This window comes from Oncorhynchus masou, chromosome 14 (assembly GCF_036934945.1).
Source record: "Oncorhynchus masou masou isolate Uvic2021 chromosome 14, UVic_Omas_1.1, whole genome shotgun sequence".
NCBI lineage: Eukaryota > Metazoa > Chordata > Actinopteri > Salmoniformes > Salmonidae > Oncorhynchus > Oncorhynchus masou.
This window is the reverse complement of record NC_088225.1, coordinates 25,226,100-25,245,313: the sequence shown is the minus strand read 5'-3', so window position 1 is coordinate 25,245,313 and position 19,214 is coordinate 25,226,100. Positions and strand designations below refer to the sequence as shown.

Genomic DNA, 19,214 nt, shown 5'->3' with positions numbered 1-19,214 from the left:
GGAACACCTATGTGAGAATACTATTCATTGACTACAGCTCAGCGTTCAACACCATTGTGCCCTCAAAGCTCATCAATAAGCTAAGGACCCTGGGACTAAACGCCTCCCTTTGCAACTGGATCTTAGACTTCCTGACGGGCCGGCCCTAGGTGGTAAGGGTAGGTAACAACACATCTGCCACACTGATTCTCAACACGGGCCCCTCAGGGGTGCATGCTCAGTCCCCTTCTGTACTCTCGGTTCACCCATAACTGCATGGCCAAGCACTCCAACACCATCATTAAGTTTGCCGACGACACTACGATGGTAGGCCCGATCACCACCAATGATGAGACAGCCTATAGGGAGGAGGTCAGAGACCTGGCAGTGTGGTGCCAGGATAGCAAACTCTCTCTCAACGTGATCAAGACAAAGGAGATGATCGTGGGCGACAGGAAAAGGAGGGCCGAGCACTCCTCCATTCTCATCGACAGGGCTGTAGTGGAGCAGGTTGAGAGCTTTAAGTTCCTTGGTGTCCACATCACCAACAAACTATCATGGTCCAAACACACCAAGACAGTCGTGAAGAGGTCACGACAAAACCTATTCCCCCTCAGGAGACTGAAAATATTTGGCATGGGTCCTTAGATTCTCAAAAAGTTCTACAGCTGCGTCATCGAGAGCATCCTGAATGGTTTCATCACCGCGTGGTATGGCAACTGCTCCGCCTCCGACCACAAGGCACTACAGAAGATAGTGCGTACGGCCCAGTACATCACTAGGGCCAAGCTTTTTGACATTCAGGACGGTGTCAGAGGAAGGCCCTAAAAATTGCCAAGGACTCCAGCCACCCTAGTCACAGACTGTTCTCTCTGCTATCGCATGGCAAGAGAGACTGGAGCGCCAAGTCTAGGTCCAAGAGGCTTCTTAACAGCTTCTACCCCCAAGCCATAAGACTCCTGAATAGCTAATCAAATGGTTACCCTACTGTAACTATTTGCATTGATCCTTCCCCCTCACTCCCATTTTTACGCTGCTGCAACTCTCTGTTTATTGTCTATGCATAGTCACTTTACCTACATGTACATATTACCTAAATTACCTCGACTAACCTGTGCCGGCGTATGTGACATTCGGCGCATGTGACAAATAAAATTTGAAATTTGATTTATCTGGTACCATAACTACCATCCCTTTATTCAATTCATGCTGTATACATTGTGTATTTTGCCCTTGCAAAATAGTCCCCTTCTTAAGCTTAGCAGACAGATGAACTCTTTCCAGAAACTGTAGTATTAAATAATGCTTTATTACCACCAGTTCGCAGGTACAGCATTAGAAACAGAGTAAAACTTAAATAATAGAAAGAAAACAACCATATAGAGGTTCATATATTTTGTGAAATAGCACAGTTACAAATAGATATCAAACTGGATGGACATCAGAAATAGAGGAAGGACTAAAAACAAAGAAAAAATAACTATTGTAAAATAGATTGTGTCTGTAAAATGTGTATAATATGTATAAACTGTAGGTTGAAGACTACAGTTGAAGTCGGAAGTTTACATACACTTAGGTTGGAGCGTAGCCTAGTGGTTAGAGCGTTGGACTAGTAACTGAAGGGTTGGAAGATCAACTCCTTGAGCTGACAAGGTACAAATCTGTCGTTCTGCCCCTGAACAAGGCAGTTAGCCCACTTTTTCTAGGCCGTCGTTGAAAATAAGAATTTGTTCTTAACTGACTTGCCTAGTAAAATAAAAATTAAACTCATTTTTCAACCACTCCACAAATTTATTTTCCCAAACATGGCAAGATCAATTACCAACCATGCAGCTATTACAATTTTACGTAAATCCTCTACTTAAACGATCATCCATACAAAATATCATCATGAATTGTAACGCTGACAAGGATTCTTGTTGAGGCAGCAGGTAGCCCAGTGGTTAGAGTGTTAGACTAGAAACTGAAAGTTTGGAAGATTGTATCCCCAAACTGACAAGGTAAAAATCTGTCGTTCAGCGGCAGAACAAGGCAGTTAACCCACTGTTTCTAGGCCGTCATTGAAAATAAGAATTTGTTCTTAACTGACTTGCCTAGTTAAATAAAGGTCAAATAAAAATTTTTTTTTTTACAGGATATAGAAATTTAAGCAAAGAACTTACCAGTGAGCAATTGACCTTAAAATGATCTCAAACCAACTACAGGAGCCAGAACATTGTGATTTTGGCAATGTTTATCAAACTTTTAGAAGGGTCAAGGATATGGTTATATGTGAAATGGGATAGAATACCACTCTTATAGGACAGGATTGAACTGGATGTTTCATGGGTGTAGTTTAAGAAGTTAGTTGCTTCAAGTAGGAGACCCTCATGAGGCTGTAAAACATGACTCAAACACCGACATCTGGAGACAAAAAGTAAACATTGTCGAGAGAAGATTAGTGAGAGGAAAGAGGAAGTGTAGAAAAATAATGACAGAAAGTTGCACACTTTAAATATGCTCCCAGCAATTAAATGGGTAAACCCTTAGGTTCACTCATTAACTTGTTGGAAGAATATAGAATGTGCAACTTTCTTTCTGTATTTTTATTCAGCTTACTTTCTTTAATCAGGACCTCTTTAAAGATTGGGTATGGTCAGCTCATGTTTGTAATAGGAAAGGGGATGTGGACATAATGTGTGTAAAGTTTGGTTATCAGTTGTAGGGGATAGCCTATACCCCTTTTTCTGTCCTGGTGAAATGTTTAATGCATTGTTACTCACTCACACATTCTGTCTTTCTCTCTCCCTCTCCAGAACAAACTACTTCTCACCATTCTTAGTTTGCTGCCATGACATCAAAAGAGGATGGTAAATGTGACATATTTGCTTTGGGATCAACTCAAAAATAATACTATTGATTTGTGCAAGTTGCAGACAACTGCTGTAGTTAACTTGCTGTATTTGTATATAATTTGTCTACCATGTTTTGTAGTTATAAAATAAAAAGGCATCCTAAAAGATGCACATTGTGAGGAATGATAACAAATGGCATTAAGGTAGCAAGAATCATACTGCTAGAGAGCATTAATACTACACCATTGATATTACATGAACAAATACTACAGTATGATGGCAATTTGATGTTGTGTGTGTCGAACCTGAGTGCAGCCAATACTTCCCAGCTTCCTACATGTTTAGTCTTGTCCATTTAGGGCACATACACCAAGTGGGATTGTCTAATATTGTCTTGATAACTTGAACTCTTTATTTTCTAACCTGACTACCAGCTGCTGAGTTTGTGGATAGACACAGGGCTGAGCTCATCCAGAGGGTTCGCAAGGTGATGCCCATAGCAGATGATCTGCTCAGAAGGGGCATGATCCAATATGAAATGTTTGCTAATATTTCAACTTCCAAGACCAACCCAGGCAAGATGACAGAGGTGTACAAAGCATTGCAGTCAGGAGGGACACCACTTAAAGCAGCCTTCTATAGGATTCTGCTGAAAAATGAACGTCTTCTGGTCATCAATCTGGGTAAAGTCATCTCTCTTCCTCTTTGTGGTGCAGTTTGTGTGACTACTGTAGAATGTGCCATTTTTACACATTTACCATTTGTCACACTCTTCCCCATTCTGTGGGCAAGAACATAGGCTACACTCTGATGTTTGTTTAAATTAGGTCAAGTAGAAATGTAACCCAGTCACAACTCAAAAGTTACATATGTAAGTCTCTGTAAGTGGTTATCTTAACAGACAAAAGAGGCCGACCATTACTGACCATTATACTCGCAATGTTAATGTCATTAGGCAGCAGAATTTCATTACCACCCAATTTTACCAGAGTACAGCATTCTCAGCAAGGGAGTGATACGCAGTTGGAGATCAGGGTTAGGGTTAACCCTACCCTCACCATAACCCTACCTTAATTGAGCCAGCAAACTCAGTCATTTCTTTCTCCCTCTTACTAGGACAACATAGTAACAGACAAGGCTTACTGGCCTATGACTAGAATTTCACATTTGTCCTGTCCTGAATGTAAACAAAACCTCCCAGCTTCCTACATGTTTAGTCTTGTCCATTTAGGGCCAGATACACCAAGTGGGATTGTCTAATATTGTCTTGATAACTTGAACTCTTTCTTTTCTAACCTGACTACCAGCTGCTGAGTTTGTGGATAGACACAGGGCTGAGCTCATCCAGAGGGTTCGCAAGGTGATGCCCATAGCAGATGATCTGCTCAGAAGGGGCATGATCAATCCTGAGGTGTACTCTAATATTCAAACTGCCAATACCAGCCAGGACCAGATGAGAGAGTTGTACAAAGCCGTACAGTCAGGAGGGCCAGAAGTTCAATCAGCCTTCTACAGGATTCTGCTGAAACAGGAACCTCATCTGGTCATCGTTCTGGGTACAGTCCTCTCTCTTCCTCTTCTTGGTGCAGTTTGTAGGACTACTGTAGAATATGGCATTTTACACATTGTCACACTCTTCCCCATTCTGTGGTTAAGAACATAGGTGACACTCTGATGTTTGTTTAATTAAGGTCAAGTACAAATGTAACCCAGTCACAACTCAAAGCTAAATATCTAAGAATCTGTAAGTGGTTATCTTAACAGACAAGAAGCAGACCATAACTGACCATTATACTCTCAATATTAACATCATTAAGCAGCAGAATTTCATTACCACCCAATTTTACCAGAGTACAGCATCCTCAGCAAGGTAGAGACAAGCGGTTGGAGATCAGGGTTAGGGTTAACCCTACCCTCACCCTAACTTCATCATGCCAGAAAACTTACTAGGACAACATAGTAACAGACCAGGCTTACTGGCCTATGAATAGAATTCCACATGTTCCTGTCCTCCGGGGAAGGCAATCAATGTATTGAAAGGTAATGAAAGTGATTTGAAAGTGTCTGTTTTGTCAAACAAAAGAAGCTGTCTGACCATAACTGATCCTTCAATTCTGAATGCATGCATTGTTCTCCATTTTACCCCATCAAAAGCAGATGCATTTCCTTACCTGCCAAGTTCCCTCTAGGTAATTAATAATTAGAATACTCAGTAAGACAAATGTTCTTGTGTAATATTCTGTAATACAGGGGTCTTCAAATTTTTCTTGCCCAGGGACCCACACCCAGGCAAATCGGCGACCCAGGGACCCCCTTTAAGTTTACAATTTTAATTTTGAAAATGAAGACAATGGCATGGACAAAATTATTAACAGCCAACAAAAGCTTCATGTAGCCATCAATAAGCTTGCTGCTCATTTCTACTGCAATTTGGCCCACTCTTCAGAAGCAAACTGCTCTAATTCTTCAATGTTGGAGTGGTGGCCTCCACCAACTGCTGTTGTTCGATCTTGCCGTGTGGATGCGGTTCAGATCTGGACTCTTCACTGGCCACTCCAGAACAGTTCAGTGTTTCTTTTGGAACCATTCCAGGGTGGTTTTTGTGTGTTTGGGGTTGTTGTCCTGCTGGAAGACCCACAACATTCAACAGAGACACAGTGTTTAGACACTGGGTTGAACATTGCAAAACAGCTTGATAATCTGCTGATTTTATGATTTCTTGCACATGTTCAAGGCCCTGAGTACCAGAAGCAGCAAAGCAACCATACAGCATTATTGAACCTCCCCCATACATAATTCATTGTAGGGAAAGTGGTATTTTCTTTGAATGCTTCATTTGGTTGTTGGTAACCAGAGGAAGACCCCACTGCTGAAGAAGAAAACAACACCATCCCCACAATCAAAGATGGAGGAGGTTTGATAATGCTGTGGAGTTGCTTTTCTGCCTCCGGTGCTGGGGGCCTTGAACGTGTGCAATGCATCATGAAATCAGCAGATTATCACGTGTTTTGGAGTCCGATGTTCAACCCAGTGTCCAAAAACGCCTCTAAAACATACATCAAAAAGCAGCCAGGAATGGTTAGGAAGAGATGCTGGACTGTTCTGAAGTAGCCAACGAAGAGTCCAGATCTGTAAACTCATGGCAAAATCTGAAAATAGCAGTTGGTGGAGGGCAAGCACCCCTCAAACATTGAAGAATTAGAGCAGTTTGCTGCTGAAAAGTTGCCCAAATTGTCAGTAGAAAGGTGCAGAAAGCTCATTGATGGCTGCAAGAAGCGTTTGTCTGTAGTTATATGGGTCAAGCTCCAGGATTTAGTTTTATATTATTTGAACATCCCCACATTATAATTGGAAGAGGAAGTGTAAACTCTAACATGGCCTATTAGATAGAAAGGTGACTCCAAACACATTTTCTCAAGTAGCAACTGTTTAGCTGGTTGAACAAAGGTTAGCCATGTGTTGGCAATAATGTCCAAGTCAAAAAAAATACTTGTGGGTGCTTTATCAAAGCCTATGTCAGATGCTTTGTTGAATATTAAGAGTTGAGAAATAAAGTTGACATGATAACAAATAACATATTTACCTCTTTTATATTGTAGTCATGCAATGTACGTTTAGTTTATTATGTTATTACTAGCAATATTGATTTGAAAAAATCCACTTGATTTATAAATATATTCGTGAACCACCTGCAGTACATGCGTGGACACCTAGGGGGTGCAGTACATGCGTGGACACCTAGGGGGGTGCAGTACATGCGTGGACACCTAAGGGGGTGCAGTACATGCGTGGACACCAAGGGGGGTGCAGTACATGCGTGGACATCTAGGGGGGTGCAGTACATGCGTGGACATCTAGGGGGGTGCAGTACATGCGTGGACACCTAGGGGGTGCAGTACATGCGTGGACACCTAGGGGGTGCAGTACATGCGTGGACACCTAGGGGGTGCAGTACATGCGTGGACACCAAGGGGTGCAGTACATTCGTGGACATCTAGGGGGTGCAGTACATGCGTGGACATCTAGGGGGTGCAGTACATGCGTGGACACCTAGGGGGTGCAGTACATGCGTGGACACCTAGGGGGTGCAGTACATGCGTGGACACCTAGGGGGTGCAGTACATGCGTGGACACCTAGGGGGTGCAGTACATGCGTGGACACCTAGGGGGGTGCAGTACATGCGTGGACACCTAGGGGGGTGCAGTACATGCGTGGACACCTAGGGGGTGCAATACATGCGTGGACACCTAGGGGGGTGCAGTACATGCGTGGACACCTAGGGGGTGCAGTACATGCGTGGGGGGTGCAATACATGCGTGGACACCTAGGGGGGTGCAGTACATGCGTGGACACCTAGGGGGGTGCAGACCCCAGTTTGAAGACCCCATGTAATATATAGACACGCCCTTTATAATGTAATAATTCAATGGGACATATCAGATTATCCATTCGTTGTGACTCTCTCCTCTCTATATCTCCTCTCTCTCCTCTCTATCTCTCCTCTCTCTCTCTCTGTCTCTCTCTCTACTCTCCTCTCTCTCTCTAGAGGACGCTGTTGGAGATCTAGAAGATGGTTTGAACATTGGAGAATCTTCTTCAGGGAGCATTGCATTGGAAGGTAATGACATCTTCAGCCAGGTCTTGTATTGTATAAACACACACAGCCTGCTAGTGTTTTATATCTATAAAATATATTTTATACGGTATATCTACCATTGTGTTGGTATGATAGTTCTCAATGACATGATGTTGTGCATTATATACAGTCAGGTCCATAATTATTATCACCCTTGATATGTATGATATCCTATTTTAGGTCCTGCATTACCTCTTGCCTCCAATATATTTCCTGGGACTGGAGGAAAACCTGCTGCACTTGGTGAGCTATCAACCATTTTGACATGTTTGTTAAAACCTAAAGTTCCAATTTGGTTCCCAATTTACATGAACATGTATGCAACATGAATCAAATCATTTCAATACTCCTTACAGATTATGTTAAAGGCAAGACAGCAATAGCTGCAATGCTCCCAATTATGCTAATACAATGTGTCATTTTAGCTAGAGAACTTTCTGGAATGTGGGAAATGTAAAACTTGTAGTGTATTTGAGTTTTAAAAAGGCTTCTGAAGTTTGTAAATCCACTTAGAAATTTCAGTCTTGATTGTCCCGAAAAATCTATCAACCCCTACACAAATGATTGTCAACCCCTACACAAATGTCCACAAATGAATTATAATCCACATAATCATTCACATTTCCTGTTGCTGCATGATTATTTTCCTGCTGTAGCAAACTGGCTCAAATGTAAATCCTACATATGTATAATTCTCATAAGCCTTTGATTTAACAGATAAGGTTCTGTGTCTTGACAATAAAGGTACAGTAGGGTGGTATTTTCTGTCTGAACACAGCGTTTTCATTTCGATACAGCATCAGATGAGGAATCGGTTGGAAAGATCACATACCACACCAATAACCATCTTGGAACAGGTGCCGATGGAATTGTGTTCAGGTAAACCAGCTTAAACGTTATTGTGGAAATGTGTTTGTAACCCAAATCCCCTCTTTGCAGCAAAAATGTCTTTGCGATCGGTTCATTGACTAAATGTTTATCTTTCTCTCCCTCTATCCTCCAGGGGTTACTTCCATTGTGATGATGCCAACAAGCGTCCTGCGGCAGTGAAGAGAATTGAACTAGCAAAACAAAGCAATGCTGATCGAGAGGTCGCTTTGCTTCTTCAATTGGACGACAATCCCCATGTCGTCCGCTACTTCTGCACTGAGAAGGACGGGCAATTCCTATACATTGCCATCGAGCTGTGTGCCGTCTCTTTAGATAAGGTCTAAGTCAATGACTCACTATTTTATTCTCTGACTTATCCAAGGGGATAAAACTGGATTATTATAACAGTCTCACATCATGATTATCTGTGTTAGAATATATACTGAACAAAAATATAAATGCAACATACAACAATTTCAAAGATTTTACTGAGTTACAGTTGATATAAGAAAATCAGTTAATTGACATGAATTCATTAGACTAATCTATGGATTTTACGAGTCAGTCAGTATCCGGTGTGACCACCATTTGCCTCATGCAGTGCAACACAGGCTGTGGATTGTGGGCCGTGGAATGTTATACCACTCCTCTTCAATGGCTGTGTGAAATTGCTGGTGTTTGTGTAAGACAACTACACATTTTAGAGTGGTCTTTTATTGTCCCAGCACAACGTGCACCTGTGTAATGATCATGCTGTTTAATCAGCTTATTGATATGCCACACCTGTCAGTTGGATGGATTATCTTGGCAAAGGAGAAATTATCACTAATGGATGTATACAAATTTGTGTTTCTGAGAGAAACACAACTTTTGTGAGTATGGAAAATCTCTGGGATTTTTTATTTCAGCTCATGGAACATAGGCCCAACACTTTACATGTTGCGTTTATATTTTTGTTCAGTGTACATTCCAAGGTTAGAATGCTTGGGGTTCATCAGCGCACTAATACTTGGGTGTCTCTTCCAGTGTTTTACTAAAGAAAATCCTTTTGACCTTCGCGGACTGAACCCAGTGATGCTGCTGCAGCAGACCATGATAGGACTGGAACACCTGCACTCTCACAACATAGGTTCTAATTACATTTAAAAAAAGTTTAATTGAACCTTTTATTTAACTAGGCAAGCCAGTTAAGAAACCACTTGGCCAAACCCTAACCCGGATGACGCTGGGCCAAGTGAGCGCCGCCCCATGGGTCTCCCAATCCCGGCCGGTTGTGATACAGCCTGGAATCTAACCAGGGACTGTAGTGACACCCATAGCACTGAGATGCAGTGCCTTAGACCACTGCACGCCTCAGGAGCCCAGTATATACTGTAGACTGTAGATAATCCTAATGAAGTTACAGTATTAATGACCTTTCTTTATATTATCATTGATCAGATCTATGATCTTCCCACAACTCCAGTAGACTGATTCATCCTGATCTTTTCTCCCCAGTCCACCGTGATGTGAAGCCCCACAACATCCTGTTGAAAGACCACTCTGACTCAGTCACGGTCAAGATCTCAGACTTTGGGATGAGTAAGCAGTTAGCGGACAGCAGACAAAGCTACAGTATGAGGTCGGGAGCCCTTGGCACCATGGGCTGGAATGCCCCAGAGGTCCTGGATGACAGCAGGAAAGTAAACCCTGTGAGTGGCTCATGATCTTTACACTGGACCAGAGAACTGTTCAAGTCATTACAGATTCAGAGATAATCCTGAAAGAAATGTGATGAAATAGGCTAATTGGCATTTCCTTACAGGAGTTAAACAGGATTGGCCCATTGCTCAAAGGAACAGTTCACCCTAAAATCAAAGTTGATCATCTGTTGTGGAGATCAAGCTCCAGTATATTACACATACGTACATAAGAAAGATAGGCACCATCTACACAACCATGGTGTGGGATGTGGACTATGCTTGACATTAGACAATAACCTCTTTAATCCAAAATGTTTATGCCAGTAAAGTATACTATTAAAAATGATGGAACCAGGAAGTTTCTGTACAATTTTATGATTGCCAATAGATAATTTGTTCGTTCGACATGGTGGGATCTTTTTGTGTCTGTAAAATTATTTATGCGGGAAATGGCAGTAAAAACGGCTTCATGCTCAAATATTGATATAGTAACCATCATACTGAAGTAAACTTGGAGTCACGTCATATGTTGTGTGGTCCTCCCACTACGACTTCGGAAACCAAGCCGTTTATTAAGCTACACATTAAATAAATTCTGAACTTGACAGGAGTGTGATTTGTAAAATATTTTGTACCTTTATTTAACGAGGCAAGTCAGTAAAGACACATTGTTATTTACGATGCCGGCCGAGGAACAGTGGGTTAACTGCCGACCCATGTTCACCTTGTCAGCTCGGGAATTCAATCTCGCAACCTTTCGGTTACTTGCCCAACGCTCTAACCACTGCTGCCCCCAAAAAGTGAAAGGTGATGAGCTTGATGCTCCTTTCCAATAAATATTGAGGGTCTTATTCTGGTGACATGATGATCGATGTTTGACTTCCATTTGACAAAAAATATTCTCGCTCTTATCCATCATAATCTCATGTCGACTAGCCTACTACTACTACTACTGTATCTGCTAGCTAGAGAGCAGATATAGAGTAGGCACATTTCTATTGAATTCAACCGTTTTTGTGACAAAACTATGAGTAGAATTGAAAATGCAATGGAAACATTTTTGAGTTTGATTCCGTACATGATAAAAAAGGAAAGGTGTTAACTAAGTCATGACGCACTGATCGTTATCCTTAACAAGTCCGGTTGGTGGGAACACACTACAGGCAGGAACATGCAAATGTTTCTTTATGTAGATTTTAGAATATTTGCATGAAATCTGTCACCAATTGGATGGAAACCTAACTATAGTCTGACAAATTTGTGAACTATTCTTTAAGGTTGCCTGAAGATTAGAACGGGTAATGATTGTGGTACTGTTCTGAAACAACTATTATTAAAGACACTCCTCTCCCTCTACAGACCAGTGCTGTGGACATCTTCTCTGCCGGCTGTGTGTTTTACTATGTGTTGACAGGAGGAGAACATCCATTTGGAGAACCCTATCGGCAGACTGCTAATATCATGGATGGCAAATACAACCTTAACGGATTACAGAAAGACAAACATGGTAAGGTTAGTGTACAACTGAAAGGTTGTGTTAGCACAGGGAACCCAAGAGCAGACTCAGACCAGGAAACAGGGATGAATGAACCAAGTTATTTATTGTAACACAGGGAGAGATGAAGTTCAGATCCAGGGAAGCTCAGAGGAGTTGTGGGAAACCAGATGTAGAGGCTGAGGTTGGAGTGAGCTGGGTTGGGACAGGGTAAACAGGTCCGGAGGGGAATCCAAGGGAGTAGGAAACCAGATATAGAGGCTGAGGTAAACAGGTGGATGGTGAGTTGTGGGAAACCAGTCCGGAGGGGAATCAAGGGAGTGATGGTGAGTTGGAAACCAGATGTAGGCTAGAGGCTGAGGGTTGGAGAATCCAAGGGAGTGCTGGAAACCAGATTGTTTGAGGACAGGGTAAACAGGTCCGGAGGGGAATCCAAGGGAGTGAAGAAACCAGGAGCTGAGGTTTGAGGAGCTGGGTTGTAGGAAACCAGATGATGAGGAGTTGAGGCTGAGGCTTGGTTGGAGTGAGCTGGGTTGGGACAGGGTAAACAGGTCCGGAGGGGAATCCAAGGGTGTGATGGTGAGTTGAATGCAGACAGAGTAGCACGGTGGTGAGATGTGCAACAAGAGACAGGAACCAGAGTCAGAGCAGCAAAACTGCAGTGAGAGGAGAAACAGCGTCAGGCAAGGAAACAGGCACAACAGGATCTTAAATAATAACAAATAGCTAGAAGCATGACTGACTGAACAGAGATTACAATCTGACAGAGTGGAAGTGGCAGGACTGAGTATTTGTAGAGTTCTTGATTATGGAACGGGTTGCAGCTGGTAAGGAGCAGCTCTAGCTCCAGCACACGTGTCTCCAACCACATAATCACACACAAACAGAGAGGGAGGGGAGAGAGAGTGTACTGGAGCAGTGGCTGCAGGTCAAGGAGACACCGGATGTCCACTAGGGGGTGTGGCAGGAGCAGATGTGACAGGTTGTTTCTGAAATGATCATCGGAGTACTAATTAATTTAAAGTAAAGGAAAATAGTAATTTCTTTGCAGTGGCATCATGTAGCCTAACTTTGAAAATGAACTATAAAGAAAATGTAGGCTATTTGCTAATGGTGGTTGTGGGTTTTTAAATGGCATATTGTTGATAAATATATGACCTGAAACATTGTGCCTTCTCACTTATGATTAACCAAAACTAGTATTGTTCTCATTCCTGTAAATGGCCCATGTAAATGTGGGATCATAATTTGAGCTAGTTTGCTACAGCAGGAAAACAATCTTGCAGCAACAGGAAATATGAATTATTATTTAGTTTAAACTTAATTAACATTTTTGTAGGGATTAATACATTTTTTTGTTAGGGCAAATCAATTCAGAAATTTCAAAGCGGAATTTACACAATTTAGAAGACTTTTTAACCACAAATACACTACAAGTTTGCATTTCCTGTCAAGCAGGAAAATTCTCAACAACAAAAGAGTATTAAAATTAAGATCCTACATCTATAGACACTAAGCCAGAATTTGACCCTATGGAATAGTGATCTCAAATGTTGTCTTTGAGAGAGGCCTGATAAAATGTTATAATAAGCACTGCCATTGATTGCTTTTGTCATCATCTTTGTCTCAACTAAAAGTCTGTGTCTTTCTTCATTATAATCATCACATTGGTTCAGATGAAATACCCACTGGGCACAAACTGGTTAAATCAACGTTGTTTGAATGTAATTTGCCAACGTATTGGGATGTAGAATCTATGTGTAAAATACATTGAATTTGCAAAAAGTCAAAAGCGTAAACTGTTGTTTTGAGGGTGAAATTTCAACCACAGGATTATGTCATTGTGGTAACCAATGTTCAACATAGACAAACCTTATATAAAATATGTTGAATTTGTTCAATTGAAACAATGTTAGATCCAGGGATGCAAAGGGAGGGTATATTACTGGAAACTTTGAAAGTTTACTAGTAAACTACCAGAATCTACCAGAATATTTAATTTATCTTTATATATTTTTTACACACTTGTTTATTTTGCTACAGTATGTGAATATGTAATTATTGTCAGTGTTTTGGAATCAAACTGGTGGCAGTTGAGAAAATAATTAATAGTTGGATGAGTTTCAGAGGTAATTGAAAATAATGCCATTGTTGATAAGATCATTTTTCATTCATTTGGCTATTTTCTCTTGAAAAATAATGGTCTATCTACTAGAAACTCAATGACAGTATGGACAAAGAAATATAAAATGAATACTATATATTTATATATTTTTCAAAAAAGTAGTTGACATAGATTTTTTTGTTAATTACCAAAAGTACTGAAAATTCCAGTAACTTTGGTAAAGGACTGATAGCTTTGCAACCCTAGTCAGATCTTCAACATTATATACACTATCAGTAAATCACATTAGGCTGGGCAGCACCTCCTACTGGGGAATAGATCTATCTACAGCTATCCCTTTGATCTCCCATCCAGGGTTTTGACAAACTGGAATTAAAGCCAGTCTAAGCCAGACTAAGTCAGTGGCACAGATGGAACTATCTAAACAGAAGATAATCTCCTTCAAATGAAGAGCTTATTTCCAAAACGCTACAACTACCAATTTTTCACATTTGTGTTTTTTTCTTCACAAATTATTGCTTATGGGTAACTTCATGTGTGTGTAAAATGTTACTGTTTTTATTCATAGATTTGTATGATGTGTATGAAAATGTTGTTCTTTTGCTAAACTATATATGTCCATTATTTAGTTGAAATGGATATTTGACTGTGATTTGTGGTTGTTTCACCTAGTTATTTTAAGATGAATGCACTAAGTAGGTCATTCTGGATAAGAGCATCTGCTAAATGACTAAAATGTTCATTTAAATGGTTGATATACAGATATTACTGTATTGAATAATACACAAAACGTTTTAATATTGATGTCACAAATGTATAATTTGTACATTTCTTTAGTAAACAATTAGTAATTTGTTACATTTGCATGTGTAAAACTAGCAGTACAAATTATTTATCTTTTGAGTGAGACAGATATATAGCATTTAGCAAAACAACTCAAATGAAACCATCAAGTGATAGATTTTAAACAAACACTTCTGACATTGAACAACCCCATGCCATGATTAGATTGTAAAAAAAAACACACCAATCTCTTTCATAATTTCTTTAAACAATTTACCAAACTTTCTGAAAATGGATAAATCGTGTTTTAGAATGAAACTCTTCAAATGTTGATATTTGGTTGCGTTGACAACCAAACACAAATTCATGATAACTTTCGCGATACAGTAAATAGCCTATTAACTCGTCGACCAGTTAATAAATGATATGTTGGATTCACGTCTCTAACTCCACCAAAAATAAAAGGATTAAGGTTTAAGCCAGTGGCTCAGATGGAACTATCCAAACAGTTGATACAGTATCTCATTTACATGTTGATATTTGTTTGCGTTGTCAACCAAACACAATTCAAAATTACTTATGTAATATAGCCTTAGCCTAAAGTTATCTTACAAACTATTGTAACAGTATTTATTCAACCTTAAAATGAGTAACACATCCATGGCCACATGTTGATGTAACTGTAATAAATATCTTCCTATGTAATCTGCACAGAATTTCAAAATGGCATTAATCACTTGCACCATTTACTTTTAATGTAATCAACTGAATCCAGTTCATTTGATTGTGCTATTAGATGAAGCACAGTAATAACACATTAAGTAGTTGTATAAATAAACACAATATCTGACATTCCCATTTTAACTTTGTTTTAAATGTTTGAAAGTGCAGTGATAACACATTTAGGTAACAACAAACCAGAAATGGACAATATTGTTCCATTGTAATTTGGTTGTGCTTTTACAGTAGATGGTCTAAAGCATAGTGATAACAACACACTTTCAACAACTGTTGAATGTCTTTTTAGTGGGTAAATATACTGTAGGTTATATTCTCATTGATTAAAATCTTCACCAAATATTACCCAGTTGTCCACTTTCATATGACGTGGTGTGTCCAGTTGTCCACTTTCATATGACGTGGTGTGTCCAGTGTGGGTACTTTCATATGATGTGGTGTGTCCAGTGTAGGTACTTTCATATGATGTGGTGTGTCCAGTGTGGGTACTTTCATATGATGTGGTGTGGTGTGTCCATGATGTGGGTACTTACTTTCATATGATGTGGTGTGTCCAGTGTGGGTACTTTCATATGATGTGGTGTGTCCAGTGTGGGTACTTTCATATGATGTGGTGTGTCCAGTGTGGGTACTTTCATATGATGTGGTGTGTCCAGTGTGGGTACTTTCATATGATGTGGTGTGTCCAGTGTGGGTACTTTCATATGATGTGGTGTGTCCAGTGTGGGTACTTTCATATGATGTGGTGTGTCCAGTGTGGGTACTTTCATATATGATGTGGTGTGTCCAGTGTGGGTACTTTCATATGATGTGGTGTGTCCAGTGTGGGTACTTTCATATGATGTGGTGTGCCCAGTGTGGGTACTTTCATATGATGTGGTGTGTCCAGTGTGGGTACTTTCATATGATGTGGTGTGTCCAGTGTGGGTACTTTCATATGACGTGGTGTGTCCAGTGTGGGTACTTTCATATGATGTGGTGTGTCCAGTGTGGGTACTTTCATATGATGTGGTGTGTCCAGTGTGGGTACTTTCATATGATGTGTTGTGTCCAGTGTGGGTACTTTCATATGATGTGGTTTGTCCAGTGTGGGTACTTTCATATGATGTGGTGTGTCCAGTGTGGGTACTTTCATATGATGTGGTGTGTCCAGTGTGGGTACTTTCATATGATGTGGTGTGTCCAGTGTGGGTACTTTCATATGATGTGTTGTGCCCAGTGTGGGTACTTTCATATGATGTGGTTTGTCCAGTGTGGGTACTTTCATATGATATGGTGTGTCCAGTGTGGGTACTTTCATATGATGTGGTGTGTCCAGTGTGGGTACTTTCATATGATGTGGTGTGTCCAGTGTGGGTACTTTCATATGATGTGGTGTGTCCAGTGTGGGTACTTTCATATGATGTGGTGTGTCCAGTGTGGGTACTTTCATATGATGTGGTGTGTCCAGTGTGGGTACTTTCATATGATGTGGTGTGTTCAGTGTGGGTACTTTCATATGACGTGGTGTGTCCAGTGTGGGTACTTTCATATGACGTGGTGTGTCCAGTGTGGGTACTTTCATATGATGTGGTGTGTCCAGTGTGGGTACTTTCATATGACGTGGTGTGTCCAGTGTGGGTACTTTCATATGATGTGGTGTGTCCAGTGTGGGTACTTTCATATGACGTGGTGTGTCCAGTGTGGGTACTTTCTTATGATGTGTTGTGCCCAGTGTGGGTACTTTCATATGACGTGGTGTGTCCAGTGTGGGTACTTTCATATGATGTGGTGTGTCCAGTGTGGGTACTTTCATATGATGTGGTGTGTCCAGTGTGGGTACTTTCATATGATGTGGTGTGTCCAGTGTGGGTACTTTCATATGATGTGGTGTGTCCAGTGTGGGTACTTTCATATGACGTGGTGTGCCCAGTGTGGGTACTTTCATATGACGTGGTGTGTCCAGTGTGGGTACTTTCATATGATGTGGTGTGTCCAGTGTGGGTACTTTCATATGATGTGGTGTGTCCAGTGTGGGTACTTTCATATGACGTGGTGTGTCCAGTGTGGGTACTTTCATATGATGTGGTGTGTCCAGTGTGGGTACTTTCATATGACGTGGTGTGTCCAGTGTGGGTACTTTCTTATGATGTGGTGTGTCCAGTGTGGGTACTTTCATATGACGTGGTGTGTCCAGTGTGGGTACTTTCATATGACGTGGTGTGTCCAGTGTGGGTACTTTCATATGATGTGGTGTGTCCAGTGTGGGTACTTTCATATGATGTGGTGTGTCCAGTGTGGGTACTTTCATATGACGTGGTGTGTCCAGTGTGGGTACTTTCATATGATGTGGTGTGTCCAGTTGTCCACTTTCATATGACGTGGTGTGTCCAGTGTGGGTACTTTCATATGATGTGATGTGTCCAGTGTGGGTACTTTCATATGACGTGGTGTGTCCAGTGTGGGTACTTTCATATGACGTGGTGTGTCCAGTGTGGGTACTTTCATATGACGTGGTGTGTCCAGTGTGGGTACTTTCATATGATGTGGTGTGCCCAGTGTGGGTACTTTCATATGATGTAGTGTGCCCAGTGTGGGTACTTTCATATGACGTGGTGTGTCCAGTTGTCCACTTTCATATGATGTGGTGTGTCCAGTGTGGGTACTTTCATATGATGTGGTGTGCCCAGTGTGGGTACTTTCATATGACGTGGTGTGCCCAGTGTGGGTACTTTCATATGATGTGGTGTGTCCAGTGTGAGTACTTTCATATGATGTGGTGTGTCCAGTGTGGGTACTTTCATATGAAGTGGTGTGTCCAGTGTGGGTACTTTCATATGAAGTGCTGTGTCCAGTGTGTGTACTTTCATATGACGTGGTGTGTCCAGTGTGGGTACTTTCATATGACGTGGTGTGCCCAGTGTGGGTACTTTCATATGACGTGGTGTGCCCAGTGTGGGTACTTTCATATGACGTGGTGTGTCCAGTGTGGGTACTTTCATATGACGTGGTGTGTCCAGTTGTCCACTTTCATATGATGTGGTGTGTCCAGTGTGGGTACTTTCATATGAAGTGGTGTGCCCAGTGTGGGTACTTTCATATGACGTGGTGTGCCCAGTGTGGGTACTTTCATATGACGTGGTGTGTCCAGTTGTCCACTTTCATATGACATGGTGTGTCCAGTGTGGGTACTTTCATATGACGTGGTGTGTCCAGTGTCGGTACTTTCATATGACGTGGTGTGCCCAGTGTGGGTACTTTCATATGACGTGGTGTGTCCAGTTGTCCACTTTCATATGATGTGGTGTGTCCAGTGTGGGTACTTTCATATTACGTGGTGTGCCCAGTGTGGGTACTTTCATATGACGTGGTGTGCCCAGTGTGGGTGCTTTCATATGACGTGGTGTGTCCAGTGTGGGTACTTTCCTATGACGTGGTGTGTCCAGTTGTCCACTTTCATATGATGTGGTGTGTCCAGTGTGGGTACTTTCATATGACGTGGTGTGCCCAGTGTTGTTACTTTCATATGACGTGGTGTGCCCAGTGTGGGTGCTTTCATATGACGGGGTTGTGTCCAGTGTGGGTACTTTCCTATGACGTGGTGTGTCCAGTGTGGGTACTTTCATATGATGTGGTGTGTCCAGTGTGGGTACTTTCATATGAAGTGGTGTGTCCAGTGTGGGTACTTTCATATGAAGTGCTGTGTCCAGTGTGTGTACTTTCATATGACGTGGTGTGTCCAGTGTGGGTACTTTCATATGATGTGGTGTGTCCAGTGTGGGTACTTTGATATGATGTGGTGTGTCCAGTGTGGGTACTTTCATATGACGTGGTGTGTCCAGTTGTCCACTTTCATATGACGTGGTGTGTCCAGTGTGGGTACTTTCATATGACGTGCTGTGCCCAGTGTTGTTACTTTCATATGATGTGGTGTGCCCAGTGTAGGTGCTTTCATATGACGGGGTTGTGTCCAGTGTGGGTCTTTCATATGACGTGGTGTGTCCAGTGTGGGTACTTTCATATGATGTGGTGTGTCCAGTTGTCCACTTTCATATGACGTGGTGTGTCCAGTGTGGGTACTTTCATATGATG

The 19,214-nt window shown here is 41.5% G+C and overlaps 1 protein-coding gene across 1 annotated transcript in view; it reads left to right on the top strand.

The window, feature by feature from the left end:
* The window catches only part of LOC135553848 (serine/threonine-protein kinase/endoribonuclease IRE1-like), a 29,973-nt gene extending 11,254 nt beyond the window's left edge, over positions 1-18,719 (top strand). The window contains exons 5-15 of the mRNA XM_064985779.1: positions 2,775-2,828; positions 3,248-3,496; positions 4,121-4,369; positions 7,361-7,432; positions 7,631-7,693; positions 8,248-8,329; positions 8,454-8,658; positions 9,347-9,449; positions 9,818-10,011; positions 11,362-11,509; positions 18,601-18,719. Of these exons, the coding sequence (XP_064841851.1) occupies positions 2,810-2,828; positions 3,248-3,496; positions 4,121-4,369; positions 7,361-7,432; positions 7,631-7,693; positions 8,248-8,329; positions 8,454-8,658; positions 9,347-9,449; positions 9,818-10,011; positions 11,362-11,509; positions 18,601-18,719 (1,503 nt within the window). The 5' untranslated portion in view covers positions 2,775-2,809. The remainder of the gene's footprint in view (positions 1-2,774; positions 2,829-3,247; positions 3,497-4,120; positions 4,370-7,360; positions 7,433-7,630; positions 7,694-8,247; positions 8,330-8,453; positions 8,659-9,346; positions 9,450-9,817; positions 10,012-11,361; positions 11,510-18,600) is intronic.
* The last annotated feature ends 495 nt before the right edge of the window (positions 18,720-19,214 follow it).